A 19,639-nucleotide genomic window follows, 5' to 3' on the forward strand; every position below is an offset into this window, starting at 1 on the left:
ATCTCATATTATTCCATCCCTTTTTCGTATTTTATTATATTTATTTTTTACTATTACACAAAGATATGGTACAGCACAATTTAAATGTTCCAGTGATCTTATACTGTATTTAACCTTCATTGGAGATTTACAATAAACGTTAAAGTGTTCAAATGCATCATCTGTAACAGATTACAATTAAAGAAAAGTGTAATAATTTATATCTTATAATTTTAGTAATAGTTTACAAACAAAAAAAAAAATTTTCTTTGAACTTCATTTTTAAACGGTGAGTCTAATTTTATATATGACTTGCATGCATTTAAAAGAGTATTATTTTATTTTATATTTATTATAAACAATTTGATAAAGCCATAAAAGGATATTAACATTTATAAGAAAATCAATGATTGATGCTAATTAATCATAAAATAAGAAATACTAAATAACTTATTCATAAAAATTTTAAAATGTAAATTAATTTTCTTTTATTCAATTTCAACACTTTCGCATAAAAAATATTACATTATAAAAACAATAATCATATTAATTACTAAATTTGCAAATGCAAATATTTTCATTTTTAAATTTTAAATATTCATATATAGCATTCGCTACGATACATTATAGATCACAAATTAAATATAAAAAGCGCATGCGCAATTAGATATTCTTCATGTATGAAATTCAAAAACAAATGAAGATATCCTGTTACAAAATTTAATATTCAAAATAATAATAATTGCTATAAAATTGATTCGTTTGAAAATATTATACGAACCATTCATATAAACTAGAAATATGCAAACTTCATACTGCATTACTACAAAATATAAACAAAACATCTTAGAAAATATAAAAGTAATTAAAAAGTAAAAATTAAAAAATAGATAATTAATTAATTAAAGCTCTTAAAATAATATTGTGTTTATTTTATTAATAATAAAAGAAAATTTTTAATAATTTAACAATACCTCCTTATTAGATATTTTATTACAATTAAAATTAAAAGAAAATACCCTAGTAAAATTTTTATTCGTTTATCATTATAAATTTATATTTAAATATATATTACAAAGAGATTAAAAAATAAATTCTTTAAAGTGTTGACGATTAAAATCATTTTTTTATATTTGTTAAACATTTATATTAAGATTAATTTAAAAAATTCTTTTTATTAAACAAAATTTAATTTTTTAATTGAATGCGAGATATCGTCGTAGCATTTCCTGTGTGAATATCGTTACTTACTTTTTAACCTTTCAAGTTAATAGAAATAGCCTTTTACGACTATTCATTAATAAAGAACGTATTGTTAACTAAATTCTCTATTAAAAGTAATTTTTTACTTAAATATATAAAATATTAAACATATTTTACATATAATACCTCAAATCTTTTACTTTAATAATTAAAAAATGTTCGTTTTCAGTAGTAGCACTTTTGTGCTGTAATTACTCACGTGGCTTTTTTAAATTTATTTAAACTTTTTGTATATTTATTATTTATTTATTAATGACAATGTTTTTTAGATGCCATCTGTTACATTAAAAGATGTAGACCAACACAAATTTGTCAAAGCATTCGCTGCTTTTTTAAAAAAGTAAGTTTTTTTACTTCCATCACAAATTTAGTTTCATCAAATATTACAACTGTAACAAATTGTTTCTTTGTTATACAGTATTTATCAATATTTTTTATTTCATTTTAATTCGTTTTTATTATTCAATAAAATTGATTAGTGTTTTAATTGGATAATTATTAAATTATTACCACTACTAAAACAATTAATTATATATGTAAATTATAAAACATAAACTATACATTTTTAGGACTGGTAAAATGCGTGTACCTGAATGGGTTGATATTGTTAAATCTGCCAGATTTAAGGAACTGGCTCCTTATGATCCAGATTGGTATTATGTTAGATGTGCATCTCTTGTACGTCATATCTATATTCGTAGTCCTATTGGAGTGGGTGCAGTAACAAAAATTTTTGGTGGCCGTAAACGTAATGGAACACACCCGAGTCATTTCTGTCGGTCAGCTGGAGGTGTTGCACGTAAGGCTCTTCAAAGCCTAGAACAGCTTAAACTTATTGAAAAAACACCAGTTGGCTCACGTAAATTAACAAGTCAGGGACGTAGAGATCTTGATCGTATTGCTGCACAAGTTAAAGCAAAAAGCAAAAAACAACTAAAATTACAAGAAACTCTTGCATTGTAAAATGTTATTTTGATTATAACAATAAATTACAACAATAAATCATTTGAAAATAATAATTCTATTATTTACATTTCATCATTTTATTTTTATTATGTATGATTTATATAAGTTAAAATGTAAAACTAGTTTTTTTTAAATATTATTTAAAAAATAGATTTAAAAATGAAAGATAATGATTAAATAAAATTATGCCTATTCATTTTTAGCATATACTTGGGTCTATTATTATTTTAATTATATATAATATAACTGATGTATCTGATATAAATATCTATTAATTATAAAATATAGTATTTAATATAGTTTTTACAATTGCTTATTTAGTAAAACTTTTAAATGTAAGTAGTTCATGATTCGTAAAAATTTCAAAACAATAAATATTTCATAGCTATTTATTTAAAAAAAAATTTTTTAACAAATTTAAAGAACTTTATATCAACATGAGACATGATGCATATTTAGTATAAAGGCGTGCGTGCGACTGCATCATGCATATATTTACCCACATTTGGACATAAGCAATATTTTTCGAAAATTTATCCAAATGACTATAGAGGGATTTTAAATAAAAATATTCTAATTCCATAATATATTAAAAAATCTATCAAATTAAAAAATTGGCATATAAGAGATAAACATACGCATACGGATTAACCGTACTTGAATATTATTTTGACACCATAGTACAAAATGGAAATAATTAAGAATTGATGAATAAGAACATGAATATAAACTGTTCCAACGGTTTACAACATATCATAACGGCAGCCTGCACAAGATAAATTTTCTCTTGTAGTTGCAACCGTGGATGATGCTTTTTTACTGTACTACGCGCACGGTTTTGGTAATTATTCGGTCCACCGAAGAGTGCGTGCGTGATTTGCAGAGGTTCGGGGTTGCCCGACGGCAACAAACAATTACTGTTGTTGGAATGTAATAATGTTGTAACAGGAAAGTGGTAAACCACAAACAGGAACGATGAGCTTCTCCAGTGACGAAGTGAATTTCCTTGTTTACAGATACCTTCAGGAATCAGGTACTCTTGACTTTTTCTAACCTTAAAAAACGCGATTGTTTTGACAAAATATTTAAGTTTATTATTAGTAAAATTTTAGTATTTAATTTTTTATTTTGTAACTGTTTGTTGTGATTACTTGTTGCTATTTGATAATATTTTTTAATAATCTTAACAATTTTCTGAGTCAAATTTTATTTTGAAGCTCATAAATTAATGATTTATTAAATTGATATTCATTCTCTACTCTTACGAAACTATTTTAATGTTTATAAAAATGTCTATATAAATATAGAACTTAGAAATTGCAAACAAAAATTTTAAGAGTTGTTCATCTTGTGCAAAAATTTTACCCATGATTTTTTTAACAGGATTTCAACATTCTGCATATACATTTGGTATAGAATCACATATATCTCAAAGTAATATTAATGGTGCCTTAGTGCCTCCAGCTGCACTTCTTTGTATTCTTCAAAAAGGCTTACAATATACTGAAGCTGAAATTTCAATAGGAGAAGATGGAACTGAACAGCGAATGGTAGAGTCATTATCTTTAATTGATGCTGTTATGCCAGATGTTGTTGCATCAAGGCAAAATCAACAAAATCAACAAAAGCAGCAAATTAAAACTGAAATTCAAGATACAAATGGAGAAGAAGGTAATAATTTGATAAAATTCAAATATATATAAATTAAATTTGTAGTTTTATTATACCTGGAACACCCTGGTTTATAAAATGCTCAATGGTTATAAACCTCCTATTACACCAGGTAGAGAAAATTAATGTTTGAATCTATTAAAATATTTAATATTTTCAAAATTTTTTATAGATTTTATTAACATTTTTTGTGGTTATTTAAAATAATTGTTGAAATAAAAAAATTTTGAAAAATTTATACAGAATATTTATAGATTTAAAACAAACATATATGGAACATATTGTGGAAATAATAGTAATATAATAAAATTAAAGATGATTTCAATTTCTGTATATATTTTATTTTATTTATTTTGAATACTATATTTATAAAATTATTTCTATATTCGTTCGTTTCAGAATATTTTGTTTTATTTTTATAATGTAAATGAAAATAATTCAATTATAATAAATAAATTACTTACAATTTACTGTATTTATTCTATTTAGTAATTTGTATAAATAAAATAAATAAAATATTACAATAAGATTACAATATAATAAAATATTACTACAATATTAACTAAAATAATATATATTAAACATGGATGAAAATTAATAAATAATCCCTATTTACGTTAACTTAAAATTAAATATCTGTATATAATATATTATTTTTCAAAAATAAATAACTAAAATTTTCAATTTTTTTATTATTTATGCATATAATGATACTTTATTATAATAATGCATGTATTATGCTTTTGTTTCTAAACTTTCGATCTTTCTTAATAAACATTTTTGATTTTATTGAATGTACATTAAAAAATGTATATTAATAATTTTATTTAACTTATATTTTGATTATTTTCTATAGTTGTCACTTCTAATGAAGGAGTAGGTACAAACGATAAAGGAGGGGATAGGGTTGAAATGGAAGTCGACGATCAACAACAGGGACAAGGTAGTGGACCTAATGCCACTTCAGTAAAAATACCAGCAAGCAAAGCAACCAAATTATGTGGTCATGAATCAGAGGTATTCATTTGTGCTTGGAATCCCACAACAGACCTACTGGCATCTGGATCTGGTGACAGTACAGCTCGTATATGGGATATGTCTGATAATTCACAATCTCCTAATCAACTAGTCTTAAGACATTGTATCCAAAGAGGCGGTACAGAAGTTCCAAGTAATAAGGATGTAACTTCGCTTGATTGGAACGTATGTCATAAAATACATATAATAATCATGATATATAATTTTATCTTTGATAAAAATCTTTTAATTATATATTAATATACTAAATTAATTTGAAATAAGATATACTTAAATTTATAATTAATCATAGTTGATCAAATGCAAAAAAGTAATTGCAAATGTAATAATTTTTAAAGTAAATTTTAAAATATATAATAAACCAAAAAATTTAAAAAGAGAAACTATTTTAGTGTGATGGAACCTTATTAGCAACTGGTAGTTATGATGGTTATGCTCGTATATGGACAACTGATGGTAGATTGGCATCGACATTAGGACAGCATAAAGGACCTATTTTTGCATTAAAATGGAATAAACGGGGTAACTACATTCTTAGTGCTGGAGTTGATAAAACCACAATTATATGGGATGCAGCAAGTGGACAATGTACACAGCAATTCAGTTTTCACTCTGCACCTGCTCTAGATGTTGACTGGCAGACAAATACATCTTTCGCCAGTTGCTCCACTGATCAATGTATTCATGTTTGTAAACTTCATGTGGATAAACCAATTAAAAGCTTCCAAGGACATACGGTAAATTAATAATATATTTTGTTATTCATTAATATATTTTAATGTACAGTACAATTATAACGAACTATAATGCAAGAAAACAAAATATTTCTTTTGTTGGCTTTGATAAAACGAGTTAAATAATGCCTTAATTATTAATTTAACTTTGTAATAAGTTTTAAATGAAATTTAATTTTTAAATCAAAAATACAAAAAATTTGATTTCTTAAAATAAAATAAAATCTTAAAGAAAAATAATTTATTTGTAGAATGAAGTGAATGCTATTAAATGGGATCCTCAAGGAAATTTACTAGCCAGTTGTTCTGATGATATGACCCTAAAAATATGGTCAATGAAACAAGATACTTGTTTACATGACCTTCAAGCACATAGTAAAGAAATTTACACTATAAAATGGTCTCCTACCGGACCAGGTACACAAAATCCTAACATGAATTTGACTTTGGTTAGTGCATCCTTTGATTCAACTGTAAGACTTTGGGACATTGATCGAGGTGCCTGCATATATACTCTAACTAAGCATACTGAACCAGTATATAGTGTAGCTTTTAGTCCTGATGGTAAATTCTTGGCTAGTGGAAGTTTTGATAAATTTGTTCACATATGGTCCACTCAAGTAAGTATACAGAACTAATTTTAAAAATAAGTTTAAATTGTGTAGTTAACAAATTAATTTTTGTTCTATATATTCATAGTATTTATTTGATTTCTATAGAGTGGTCAACTAGTGCATAGCTACAGAGGGACCGGGGGTATTTTTGAAGTATGCTGGAACAGTAGGGGTGATAAAGTTGGAGCTTCAGCCTCTGATGGCAGTGTATTCGTCCTCGATCTACGCAAACTATGATTAATAACAAAAAATTAAATTTTGAAATTACCTGCATATACATTACGGTGTCTAATTTACTTTTTGGTAGTTATTTATACAATATCATAACTGCGATATATCAAATTTTAGCATACACCTTTTTATATTCATTTAATGCCTTTCATTTATTATCTTATGCAATTTAACGTTATCACATTCTTTTAGAGGCAGTTAAAAAATAACGAAATGTAGTACGTCAGATATGATAAAAAATTTTAATTGTACATTAAACGAATTTATGTAAATTAATTATATTTTGTATTTGCTACAGATTAGAAAATATCAAAAAGTAATAAGTCTATAAAATGTGTTGTTTTAATTTTAAAATAAAGCATTATTATATATCATATATGAATATTATTTCTGGATAGAAATTAAAATTTTTAATAAAATTAACAGATAATTAACTTTAGTTTTTAATATTATAAATGCCTTTTTCATATTTCTGCAGAATCGTTAGAAAACACATCTAGAACTTCTCAATGGTCAATAAATAACAAGAACATTGAATGAAAATATAAAAATAAGAATATTAATTTATAAATTCACAATCAAAATTGATACTTTAGCTTATAAAATAATTTAAAACTTAATCATAATATATGCTCAAACTATAAAAGAAAAGAATAATAAGTCATTGTTAAGGTTGTTATATAAAGATAGCAAATATGTATAATGTGCAAATTTAATTCACATAAAATGTCTATCGATATAATACTTTTATATTAATAAAAAAGGTTTAACTTGAAATATCTTTAATTTCGAAAATTATACAATAATCGTACCTTATTTTTTGTGTTGAAACATTGAATCAGGTATTTCTAAAATTACTTCTATTAATATCTTAATTTAAATGGGATTTGGAAGTGTAATGTGTACACGTAAATCTACAAAAAATATGAGTACAAAAACCATTAAATAACTCAGACCGGGCAATCTGATTATGGTATTCACACGAATACTTTGGCGAGAGCATCGGCACCTGCACTTGCAATAAATGGCTGCGAAGGATGAAATGCTACATCTAAAATACATTCATCAAACTTTTTACGGTGTACTGTTATTTCCTGAACACAAGTCTTATTATCCATGTTCCATAACCGTATACTACAATCATGACCTGAAAAATATATTATATATAAACTACACTACAAATATTAAAAATATAACAATTTTACAAAGAATAATAATAAATTTTAATTGTGATTCAAATTTAAAAATTAACTGATTTTATTAAAAATAGTAATAAACCTACGTTTATTATAAATTAAATTTATATATGAAATATGAAGAGTACATTTTTATACTAAGTCAAAAAATAAAATAATTTTAATATTTTTAATAGAATAATCAATGTATCATGTACTTACTTCCAGAAAGAAGATAAAGACCATTAGGATCTACAGCAAGACTGGTAACAGCGTCCAAATGCGCCATTATAGAATGTGCAAGGGTAGCTGTACGATGATCATAAAAGCGAATATGACGATCTTCGTTAGCTGCTACAATCCACGGTAATATAGGATGAGCTATAAGCCGATTAATCCCTTTTGTCTCTTCACCTTCTATTCTAGATACAATTGAGCCAGTCTCAATATCAAAAATTACACATGCCTTTTCATATGCAACAACCAACTTATGTAGTTCATCCCGTATAAAATCAACTGATGTGGGTCTTTTGTCTACAATAAAACAAAATAAAAAATGTAATGATCTATAAATAATTATAAATTTACTAAAAAAATATACAAGTAATATCAGTTTTAAAAAATATTTTAATTTAAAAATTACAATTTATTATGTAACAATTGTATCGAATTTAATATTTTATACTATATTTTGCTTTATTCTGTTATATAAAATTAAGAAAATTGAAAAACAATTTTTTAAAAAAGTGAACAATATTTTTGGTTACTAAATCGAATTGAGCTTTTAATACCTATTTATTTATTAGAGTTATCTTCATGTCAGAAACGTAGTAGAAATTGGAATATCTCTACTACGTTAAACTATGACAATTCAAATAAATTAAAATATATTCTTCAAGTTTTTTGTTGAACCAAACGATTTTACTAATGAATTATAAAATATCTATAGATAATCCATTAATTTCATAAAATTAGTACAATATATTTAGCAATTGCTCATGTAAATAAAAAAAAATTACTAAAAATGAGCATAGAATTTAAAAAAAATAGTCATACCTTCTTCAGATGTATAAGTTTTAAGAAGTGGTACTTTACTCAGGGGACTCCAAAGTTTAACAGTCTCATCTGCACTGACAGATAATAATTGTGAACGAGGATGACACATACTTAAGCCCCAAACTGCATCTGTGTGTCCAATAAACGTTTGATTAAGCAGACTAGAATCATATGAATCATAAGGATCTATGTTAGCCGATGGAAGCGTCCAACAATGAATTTTACTATCTAGTCCACCACTAAAACATTGATTTCCTGTATTATCCATTGCTAAACATAAAACCGGACCTGTATGCGACCTAAACGTATATAAAGGCTCAACATCCAATGACGCTGACCTAAAATAAAATGAAAAATATTTTTAAATTACTGTTAATTTTCATTTCAATTTTATAAAAAAATACCTTGCTTTATTAATAATTTTATAAAATATAACTTTAAAAAACAAATAGAAATTAAATTTATGCTACATACTTTTTTGCAGAAACAGTTTTTTGAAGATTCCACAATTTCAGTGTATGATCATCACTTGCAGTTATTAGAACAGACTCAACTGGATGGAAGACAAGGGCTCTAACACTATCAAAATGTGATCGAAGTGTATATTTAGCATTCCAAGATTTTCTAACATCATGATTTGTTGGCATCTATAACGAAGATTTAATCATGCTAAATATATTAGTTTTATTATTAAAAATTAATATAATAAGTAAAACAGGATTAATTCGAATTTATTACTTAATTTTACCATAATATTAATGTAAGTGATCAGAATTATAATTTATTAATCATATTAATAAGTAAATTATTTCAACTTGCATTAAATGATGATTCAATATCGTTGGTTACAGTCAATTGTGCTAATTCACCCAGTCCTAAAGATGATCCACCTTCATCACAAGAACGTCTTGGATCTGAATCCAATCCTCTATGTACTGGATCTTAATATATAATATTTATTTACAACTACTATCATAACACACAGTTACGAAAGATCTTAACAATAAACTTACTCCATTCATTTGAGAAGTTTCTATTTTCTTCTATGCCTACGTTAATTATAGATTCTTCATGTTCTGTTATAAGATTTAGTTCATTTAAAACTTTTTCTGCTTCTGCATCTACATCTTCACCTAATAATATAGATGTCTGAAAAAAGTGCAAATAACTAACAGAGCAATTGAAAAAGGTAAAATTCATCATTTTTTTAATAGAAAAATCATTTAAATTATACTTTAGTAAATTATTCAAATATAATATCAACTTTAATATTCAATTTATGAATTAATAAAATAAATTATAATATATTAATAAGAATATCCATTAATGTAGTTAAATATTTTAAATACTTATTAAATAATTTATAAAGATAATTCTTATTTTAAACCTTAAAAATATTTTATGAAATCATACTTTATTTTGTTTTGAATCCGTGTTTGAATCGTAAATTTCTTCATCGCCTTCATTTTCTTCTTCTTCCATATCAATATCTGTATGATCAAGAAATTCAAAATTTACCATAACAGCACCTTCTGTATCTCTAATCATAGCTTCGGCGATAGATGATGGTTGTTGCTGTTTTTAAAAAAATACAATCTACTTTATTTAAACTAATTTATTATATTTGGATAAGATAAAAAATCAAATAAAATATTGGTTATTTTAAAAATTTCATGTTGCTTTTAATATAAGAATATATTATATAACTTATTTGATTTTAAATCAAAATTTTTTCTCTTCATACAATTTATACAATTATAAGAGTTGTCATGATAATAAATGGTAAATGTTTTGGTTGTTGTTATAATAATTATTATTATACTAAGTACAATAAGTAATAAATACTGTTTCATTTTAGTGTATAATATTTTTTGCTTACAGAGAAAATTTCTATAAATAATACCAATTGCATCTATAAAAGTTTTAAAAAATTCTACCACTAAATTTTAATAAACCCTAAAATCATTGCATGTAGTATTTTATACAAGACATTATAATAAAGAAAAAACTATTGAATTTTACATAAAATTTAGAGAAATTAAATAGTTTGTTATGAATATAGTTTGTTTACACTCAAGTAATGTCAAATCATAATTCGAAGTTTCTACTTTTAATTTATAGCTAAATATTCAAGTACATGATTTAAGTACATTAGAAAATACTGTTATATTAAAATTTTTTAAAAACCATCAATTTAAATTCCAACTCTTATTAACAGTTTATCTTATTCTATACATTTAAAATTGTACACTTATTTATTAGTCTTTAATTCCAAAAGTTTTATATTCACACAATGCGATACTTTAAATTAAACACTTTTTAATTGTTAATAATGTATACTATGCATAAATTGGTATTAATGATGAGATTGAGATAAATGACACATATTAATGATGTATACTATGCATATATTTTTCAATAATAATCGCTATACAATTTTTGTTAAGTATTATAAATAGTAAGTAAATTATAAAGATTTACAATCAAAACGTCAAATTCATATACCAACTATTAAAACGATAAAGTAATAAAAAAATTAGCCAATAAACTAACAATAATGTATAATTATGTTAATACTTATAAAGTAAAAAGATATCTGGTTGATTTTATATTTTACATAATATCTTTTATAATAGAAATTATATAAATCATTTAATATTATTTGTTTTATATCAGCTTTTATTGTACTGACATAAATATTTCCTTGGGCTAAAATATTGTTTTCACGCATGAGCATTAAAAATCTTTAAGTCGCATACCTTATATCCTTCATCCCAAAGTGCTGAATTCTTAAACTTCTTTTTAGTTTTATATTCACTAGCACATTTGTTTATAGATTTATTTCCATTTAGGGCTGAAGTATTAATATCTTCTGAATCTGTATTATTACTTAATCCGAGAAGAAACCGTACCCTATTTGATCGTACATCTATTATTGTATCAGTATAACCTATTTCTTGTAAATACCTTCAAAAAATTATGAAAATAAATTTTAGCATTTTGAATGCTTAATATTTAATAGAAAAAGAGTACATTTTAAATGTAAACTAGGTTATATGTATAAAAAATAATTAAATAATCATTTGATAAATATTTATATCTCTATGGCTCATTTGATTTTAGCGGAGTAGTAAGATTGTTAATATTGCCTTAAATAAATATTTTATAAAATATTTTTTCTTAATTCAAAAAATATTTGATAAATTTAATACAGTTAAAAATATTGATAAATAAAAAATTCATTTAAAAGTAACATTTTTTTTTACATTTAAAAATAAATGCAATAATAAAACATACAAATTATTAAATAATTGTAATATTTGAAAAATACAATTTAGAAGATATTGACGTAGAATATTTTTAAAAAACAATAAAATCAAGTACATGTATTTAAATTGATTTATTAAACTATTTTCACTATTTTAAATTAAATTTTAATTTATAATTCTTATATAAATATGTGTAAATAAAGACAGTAAATTTAATATTAAATTTTCATAAAAAAATGTTTTAAATATTTAAAAATTTTATGATTTTCTAAAACTATTAATACATATCTGTAAATACTGAAAATAAGAGACTAATTAATTCTATTTTTCATTATCATAAATAAATAGGCACTTTTATATTAGAAATCTTTACATGAAATACTATTCAAATGTTCTTTGAATAATTAATAATAAACTTATAAAATATTAAAAAGCATGTACTTATATTATAGTATTTCGATATTTTTCATAAAAAATTGAAATATAAATATAAGTTTCTAAATTGAAGATCGATTAAAATATTTTTGTATATGTATATGACTTACTCTCTTAAAAGTTTACGACTTTTTCTCCAAGTATTGTTACTGTTTAATGTGTATTGGGGCTCATCATCTCCGCCAACTCCATCAGTTTCCATACAAGTACTACTCTCCTCATAAGCTGGCTTGCTCTCTTCTTGTATAACTAAATCCATCCCGTATTTTAGTTTGTGATATTTCGCCCTAAAAACAGATTTAGTTAAAATTTGTAATTACAATTCAAACTGCAAAAATCTATAATACTCTATTTAAACTTGTTTTCTTGCGGTAATAATTAAATAACATACGTATATTATATTCTACTTAACAAAAATAACAAAATAATACAAATAATTGAATAATATGTTACAAAAATTTAATAATTGAAAAAAATACTTTAAAAAATTAAACACTATAACATATTTTTCTAATTCAAAATTTGTGAACACAAATTTCTCTTTTAAAATACTGTGAAAGCAAATTTATATTTTGAAATATAATAGTTAATAAATATTATAATTTTTTAAAGACAATTTATAATTAAATAAAGCACAGGCGATGTTGATGTTGATGCATCTTTTGACAAAAAAATTTATATTATTTTCTTTCGTTTAAAGAATTTTTGTAATTTCATAACGATTTCGATACTTAATGATATATAAATTCATGTAAGCAAAGTAATTTAAACCTATTTTGATGATCTATAATATATTCTACTAATACATAAAAAAAATTTGCTATTTGTTTATAAATATTTTTGTACTGTATTTTTGTACTATACTTATACTATTTATAAAATATTCTTTGAGTATTGAAACTTATTCTAATGATAGAGTTATAAACGTTAAGTTCCTAATAAAATTAGGTAATATTTTTTATATGTATGTTGCATAACATATTCTGTTAATTTTGTAATTTACAATATAATCAATACCATAATAAAAATTCGAAAATAAAGTACAATTATTTAAATAAACACTAGACAATATATTTGGTCGGTTTTTAAAAAATGTTTTAGTAAATAATGTAATCATTTTATTAATAAAATATGTATATTCATTTTCATAATGTAAAATATTTAAATAAATCAAAACAGATATTTTTACTTATTGTTATATACATTTAAATTTAACTAAATGGCATGATAAATTATTGGCATTATTTTCAGTAATGAAAGGAAATGGAGATCAAATATATATATATATATATCTAAAATCGTATATTTGCCTTTAATAACGTACAAGAATTAGTAATATAGTAAAGACAGAATATAATTATAAATAAAAAAATTTTAATTAATATAAAAATGAAAAAAAAACTATTAAAATTTATAAAAACTAGTATTTTTGGTGTAAATATATATATTTTGAATGCATAAGTTGATTAGAGTAAAACAATATTATATAGTTCATTATATTACGTTATAAAGAATATAATAAACATTATGTTTTATGTTTAAAATATTTTTGATGATAGTTATTTCAAATTGTTTATATTGTATTCATATAATTAAACAATCATTTTTTTTGTATAATTTTATTTGATATTGATTTGGAAGGCTTTATAATACATATATTATCATAATAAGAAATTTGTACTGATTACTTTTACTTCTTACATAATAATCGTTTTGTATAATAATTTTTTTATTATAACAATGTAAGTGTCACAAACATAGACACATACAAGTACGTTTTTACCATTTAGTTTATTTATTTAATCTTATTATATACTCGAAGTTTAATTAAAATTGAGTAAAATATAGAAACTGTTAATTGAATATTCGATTTCATTTTGGATTTCTTGGGAATAAAACTAATCATAAAGAACCAGAAGTAAAAATTCAGGAAGTGTACACAAATTAAACAATATTGTATATTACCTTTCTTCTTTTAATGCATATTCCAACATTTTAATACGTCGTACAAGATCAGTTTTTAAGTTCTCCTGTCCCATCCTTTCTCCTTGTAAAAAAGCTATTCTTGCCTGTAAAAAAAAAGAAATAAGATGGTTATATAATCAAAGAGTGCTTCACAATTTGTCATCGTAAACTTTTTAATTTAAAAAGAATCGATTTTAAAAAATGCAAGAGCGTGTAAAATTATGAAAATAAATTAGATGGAACGCGAATTAACACAATGGACAACAATATCGAATCACAATACGACGTAGACATAATTTAATGATCTGAATATAATCGTGAAACTTTAATGGAAAGATAAACATCTCTATTAAAGTATAATTATTTATAATTTAAGGATGTGCACAATATTATAGGTAATTAAGTTATTTATAGTAATTTTTGTAGTAAATTTTTTGATTTAGGAGAACAATTAAAATTGATTTTTTAAATATTTTTATATTGAATTTATTGTTACCTTTCCCTTAGGTCTAATAAAAGTATCTATTTATTAAATATATTAATTGCGTTAATTTTTGTTTATTACACCATCATTTGAAAAATTAAAAATAATTTTTTAATGTAATAGGAAAAAATGATGTTGATTGTATTGATTATTGTAAGCAGTAATAATAATAATAATAAATTTATTTAAATTAAATGATAATTAATAATTCTCTGAAAATAATAAACATATTTAAAATAACATAAGTGCATATGTGTAGTAATTTCATAAACTTTAATATTGATATATTACACTTATCTCTGGGTTGTTTTAAATAAAATCTACTTCTTAAAATAAAATTTTTCATGTTTTGATAAAAATTGATTTTAATAACTTGTCCTATTTTCAAAATAATTAATATAAGATATGGTTCAATTATTTGATATTAGATTAAAAATAAAATAAACATATAACATAAATATCCATTTGTTCATAATACAAAATATATAAAAACTTTGGATATATTTAAATGAAAAATTTGTATTGAAGAATAATCTGGTTCTTAAATATTAATCAACAAGCTCTTAAAAAAAAAAATGCATAATTCCTAATCTATTTTCTAATACAATTGATATTCATATTTAATTATGATTTTAAGTTTATAAACATGTAATTTTTTAATACTTTTTCCAATTTCTAAATAACTAATTTTATTTTATAAAATATGATAAAATTATGTAGTAATTCTATAGTATTAAAAATTAGTTGAGTTTTCTAATCACACAAAACATTAATAATGTATGTTGATTTTTATTAATAATTTTATGAATAAGTAATTAAATTGAAGCATTTATAAATTAATAACATCAATATTATAAATTGATGAATATAAAGTGAAAAATAGATTAAAACAAGAACAGTTTTGTTAATTTTTAATTTATCATAGTAAAAATTTAAAACAAAGTTTGATCATGTTTTTTTTCTAGACCAATATTTATAAAAAAGTTTATGCCAAAATATATAAATTAAATATAAAGTTAAAAACTTATAAAATATTTAAGAAAAAATAATTAACTCTAGAATAAATATATAACACTAATTAAAGTTCTTCATTTCTATAATATAAATGCAAAGTAATAATATTATAAAGACAATCTATGATTTTAAGTATTAGTAACTTTGATTTAAAAAGAGTTTGTTATATAATATTATTGATAATACTATTTTATTCACAATTATATGTTGTTTATAATCATTATTCCTTATTCTCGTTAAAAATAATATAAATACAAATTAAAGCTCTGTTGACATTATTATATTTCAAAGAATAATATATATTTTAGTAACTTATGCATAGTATGTTTATAAAGAGTTAAAAACTGCGAAAACGTATATAAAATCTTCTGATACAACTGATGTAATTAGAAATCTAAATTATTTAATAACAAATGTAATTGTAACCAAATCATCAATAAAGAGAGAAAAGGATATAATTGTGCAAAGTAATATATTATCTTTTGCATTTTCAAGCAAAATGAAAAATGTTTAACTAATTGAGTCAATTTATATATTTATTTTAAAGTTGGTTAGAAACAATCAATAAGATATATTTGAATAAATACTGAATGCTTTATCATTTAATTATTATTCACATAATAAGTTACATAGTTGTTGTTTTGTAGTGAGTTTCATCAAACTTTCATTCAAATTTCACATCAAGAACCCATTTCTTAATCTTTCGTGGATAATAATAATTAAGCTTGTTCACAAAAGTTGTTAAAGTATATCAAATATTTAGTAATTTAAAAATGCAGTTCACACACAAACCTGAAATTCTGCTCTATCAAGCTCCCACTGTGATCTCTCCAGTTCAAAACTTGCCCATTCATGTTGTAAAAAGTGTAAAACACCTGGCATAGTATACTGGACCTTTTGACCCTTATTGTCGCCTTGGTTGGCGCTGCCGCTTGGACCGCTGCCGCTGCCGTTGCCGTTACCGTTACCACCGACGCCACTACTATCGTTCTCCCCACCGCCAGGTTGATGCTTATTGTTTGCTACTGAGACGTTGACACCACCAAAGGGCTGTCCGCTGCTACCGTTGTGATTTTGAGAGATGGACGACGTGGAAGATGACGACGATGACGATGATGATGACGACGAAGACGACGGCGATGGGGACGACGACGATGGCGATGACGATGACGGCGACGATGATGACGGCGAGCCGGAGTTCTCCTCCATCGTTGATGTATAATACTGGCTACAGGGTACCTTCATTTCATGATACGGCAGCCATTACAACACTTTTTTCACTTCTTACATGCGAAAAGAAAGAAGAAAAAAGATAACACCTAAGCGAATAGCACCTACTGCTATTGCTGCTGGTTCGCTTCTTCACGCACTGCACATATACACACGCAAACAGAATCTTTTTTCTTGTATCTCTTGCTTGTCGCTGCTATTCGAACCAAACTCACAAAACATACGCGATCGACCGCGAGCTATCAAATCGATATGCGTGTGTATGTGCTCAAGGATATAGGTATATATCAATAGAGCTAGACATGCGTATTTGCATATGCAGAGCAATATAGAAAGTAACTAGAGCATAATTCAAAGATTCTTTCTTTCTATCTGCACGTATAGCATAATTCTTCTGTTATACTATTACAAAGCACGCAATAAAAAGTACAGCAGCGATAACTGATGCTTCAAACAGAGAGAAAGAGATACCAAAAGAGAGACAGATTGACTAATAGAAAGAGAGGGAAAGTGCAATCCGAAATTATGACGAAAGTACTTTAAAGCAAGACGGTGCAAGAGGTCAACAGGATGACCGAAGACCGTCACATACCACGTGACAATTTAGCCTTTATATGTGATTGGACGTTTACTATCAGAGGTGCGGAACCGAGCGTGCGTCTCTTCAACTGTTTCATTAGTGTATTTAATGATTACTATCGTGTGCTTAACTTAAATACGCGATACTATCACATTATTATACTTGTTACTTTTTACCCACTTACTTTACTCTGACTCACAGTAGGAGTAAAAGGAAACTACCGATTTTAGCTTGCAAGAAAATAGAGAAAAACAGTGTTATGTTAATGTGTATCTTAGTTGCATGTCACTGCACAAAGTCTGTAATTTACTCTTTAAAACTCAGAAGATTTGTAATTTTCAAAGCCTTAAATAGATAAGCAAATTATATAAAAGTCATGCAAAATCCAGATGTTTTCACGAGAATATAAAATCTTTGGTAGATACGACCAGTATCTGCAACATGACTGTCACTGTTTAGAAGTCATATACAGCACCTATTAATACATTCTAGTGGTAGCTTTGCATTCAATGTATCATTAATGATTATATACGAATGTTATTCATAAGCAATTGCGAAATATTGATGGTTTCATTACATTTTTCTTCTTTTTAATCACTATCAATTATATATATATATATATATATATATACACATTAATAAAATTTATTAATATTAAAAATGACGATACTAATCATAATAGGAGCTTCTTAAATAGAATATACATTATTACGTTTACAATGTCCATATATTTATACATAAATATAAATCTAAATATAATTTAATTTGTAATATAAATGGTATTTAAATGCCTACATGTCTATTAAAAAAATTGACAATTTTATTTAATATATTTTTTTTAATTTCATCAAATTCTAATTACCTTTCAAGCATCACAAGTATAATTTTTAAATAAATTTGATTTAACCAATCTAATTGACATTTATTTAATAAATTATCATTTGAACAATCAAGATAAACATTTTTTTAAATGTTAAACTTTGAACTTAAGTTTTTCCTAACAAACATTAAAAACAATATAATGAAACTCAAAATAAATGTTAAAACGAAATTTAATTGCTTCTATACTATTATTTTTAACAATATTATATTGTTATTTAACTGAATATGAAATATACATTTTATTATCAATGAACATAAATTTAAGCAATATACATTAACTAACTTGATTAACAATATAATTATTACAATTCTAATGCCCAAATATTTAAAATATTTATGATTGTTCATTACTCACTTTTTAAAATTTAAAAACAAAAACTTTCTTAGTAAAAAAAACTTATAATTCAATATATTCATTGCATTGAATTACTAAATCTACAAATTTTTTATAAAGCACGCGCGCACATAAGATGACAATAATTACTAGTTCTTTGTAATGCTAATTTCTGTATTATTTATATTTTTAATAAATTATTAACAAAAAGTTATAAACTACATTGAATGCAATAAATAAAATATAAGCAAAATGAATTATTTCTATGCTGATTCTAAAATACGTTATTATTAATTATAATAGTCCAGCTAAAAATAGAATAAAATATATGATAGATGAATTTAAAATGGCCTTATTAATGGTGAATATATTAAAAATAATTATACCAAAAGTACTATGTTATCTGATATTTAAATGAAAATTTTAATAATTTTGTATATTAAAATAAAGCAAATATGGAAAGGTAAGAGCAAGTAAAAAGTTAAATTAAAAGATAAGTTTATGTAACTACATACAAAAGTAGCATATGCGATTGATATTTTACATAATTATAAAAGGACGATTTCATTATTTAAATTCTTGAAAGAGTATACATTATTTTACCTTAATTACTTTTAATTGCGCATGCACTTCCAGTACTTGGTAGATTCAGGTCCTGTAACTATTTTAAATTGGTTTGACGAGGAAATTCACATTGAGATCAACAAATCTCAAATGCG

General features: G+C 23.9%; 3 protein-coding genes across 4 annotated transcripts; 2 read left to right on the forward strand and 1 right to left on the reverse strand.

Annotated features, from left to right (window-relative positions):
* The first annotated feature begins 1,215 nt into the window (after nt 1–1,215).
* LOC105366242 (Ribosomal protein S19a) lies at nt 1,216–2,224 on the forward strand. The gene is made up of 3 exons (XM_011504613.1): nt 1,216–1,316; nt 1,512–1,582; nt 1,812–2,224. The coding sequence occupies exons 2-3, from the start codon at nt 1,512–1,514 to the stop codon at nt 2,203–2,205; spliced, it is 465 nt and encodes a 154-aa protein (XP_011502915.1). The 5' UTR covers nt 1,216–1,316; the 3' UTR covers nt 2,206–2,224.
* Nucleotides 2,225–2,774: 550 nt separating this feature from the next.
* Nucleotides 2,775–6,737, forward strand: LOC105366244 (transducin beta like ebi). 2 transcript variants are annotated; one of them, XM_011504616.1, is made up of 6 exons: nt 2,775–3,241; nt 3,592–3,879; nt 4,736–5,082; nt 5,310–5,654; nt 5,903–6,271; nt 6,351–6,469. In XM_011504616.1, the coding sequence occupies exons 1-6, from the start codon at nt 3,184–3,186 to the stop codon at nt 6,381–6,383; spliced, it is 1,440 nt and encodes a 479-aa protein (XP_011502918.1). In that variant the 5' UTR covers nt 2,775–3,183; the 3' UTR covers nt 6,384–6,469. The 2 variants fall into 2 exon arrangements, with proteins under 2 accessions (XP_011502918.1, XP_011502917.1); XM_011504615.1 differs by having other exon boundaries at nt 2,777–3,241; nt 6,371–6,737.
* Nucleotides 6,423–17,578, reverse strand: Cka (Connector of kinase to AP-1). The gene is made up of 12 exons (XM_011504614.1): nt 16,687–17,578; nt 14,397–14,500; nt 12,542–12,718; nt 11,487–11,694; nt 10,141–10,302; nt 9,741–9,876; nt 9,547–9,668; nt 9,202–9,374; nt 8,728–9,065; nt 7,894–8,205; nt 7,309–7,643; nt 6,423–6,496 (listed from the first exon to the last, which is right to left on the reverse strand). Exons 1-11 carry the CDS (start codon nt 17,137–17,139, stop codon nt 7,474–7,476), a joined length of 2,355 nt encoding a protein of 784 aa, XP_011502916.1. The 5' UTR covers nt 17,140–17,578; the 3' UTR covers nt 6,423–6,496; nt 7,309–7,473.
* Nucleotides 17,579–19,639: the final 2,061 nt, after the last annotated feature.

This window comes from Ceratosolen solmsi, unplaced genomic scaffold (genome assembly GCF_000503995.2).
Source record: "Ceratosolen solmsi marchali unplaced genomic scaffold, CerSol_1.0 scaffold58, whole genome shotgun sequence".
NCBI classification, from domain to species: domain Eukaryota; kingdom Metazoa; phylum Arthropoda; class Insecta; order Hymenoptera; family Agaonidae; genus Ceratosolen; species Ceratosolen solmsi.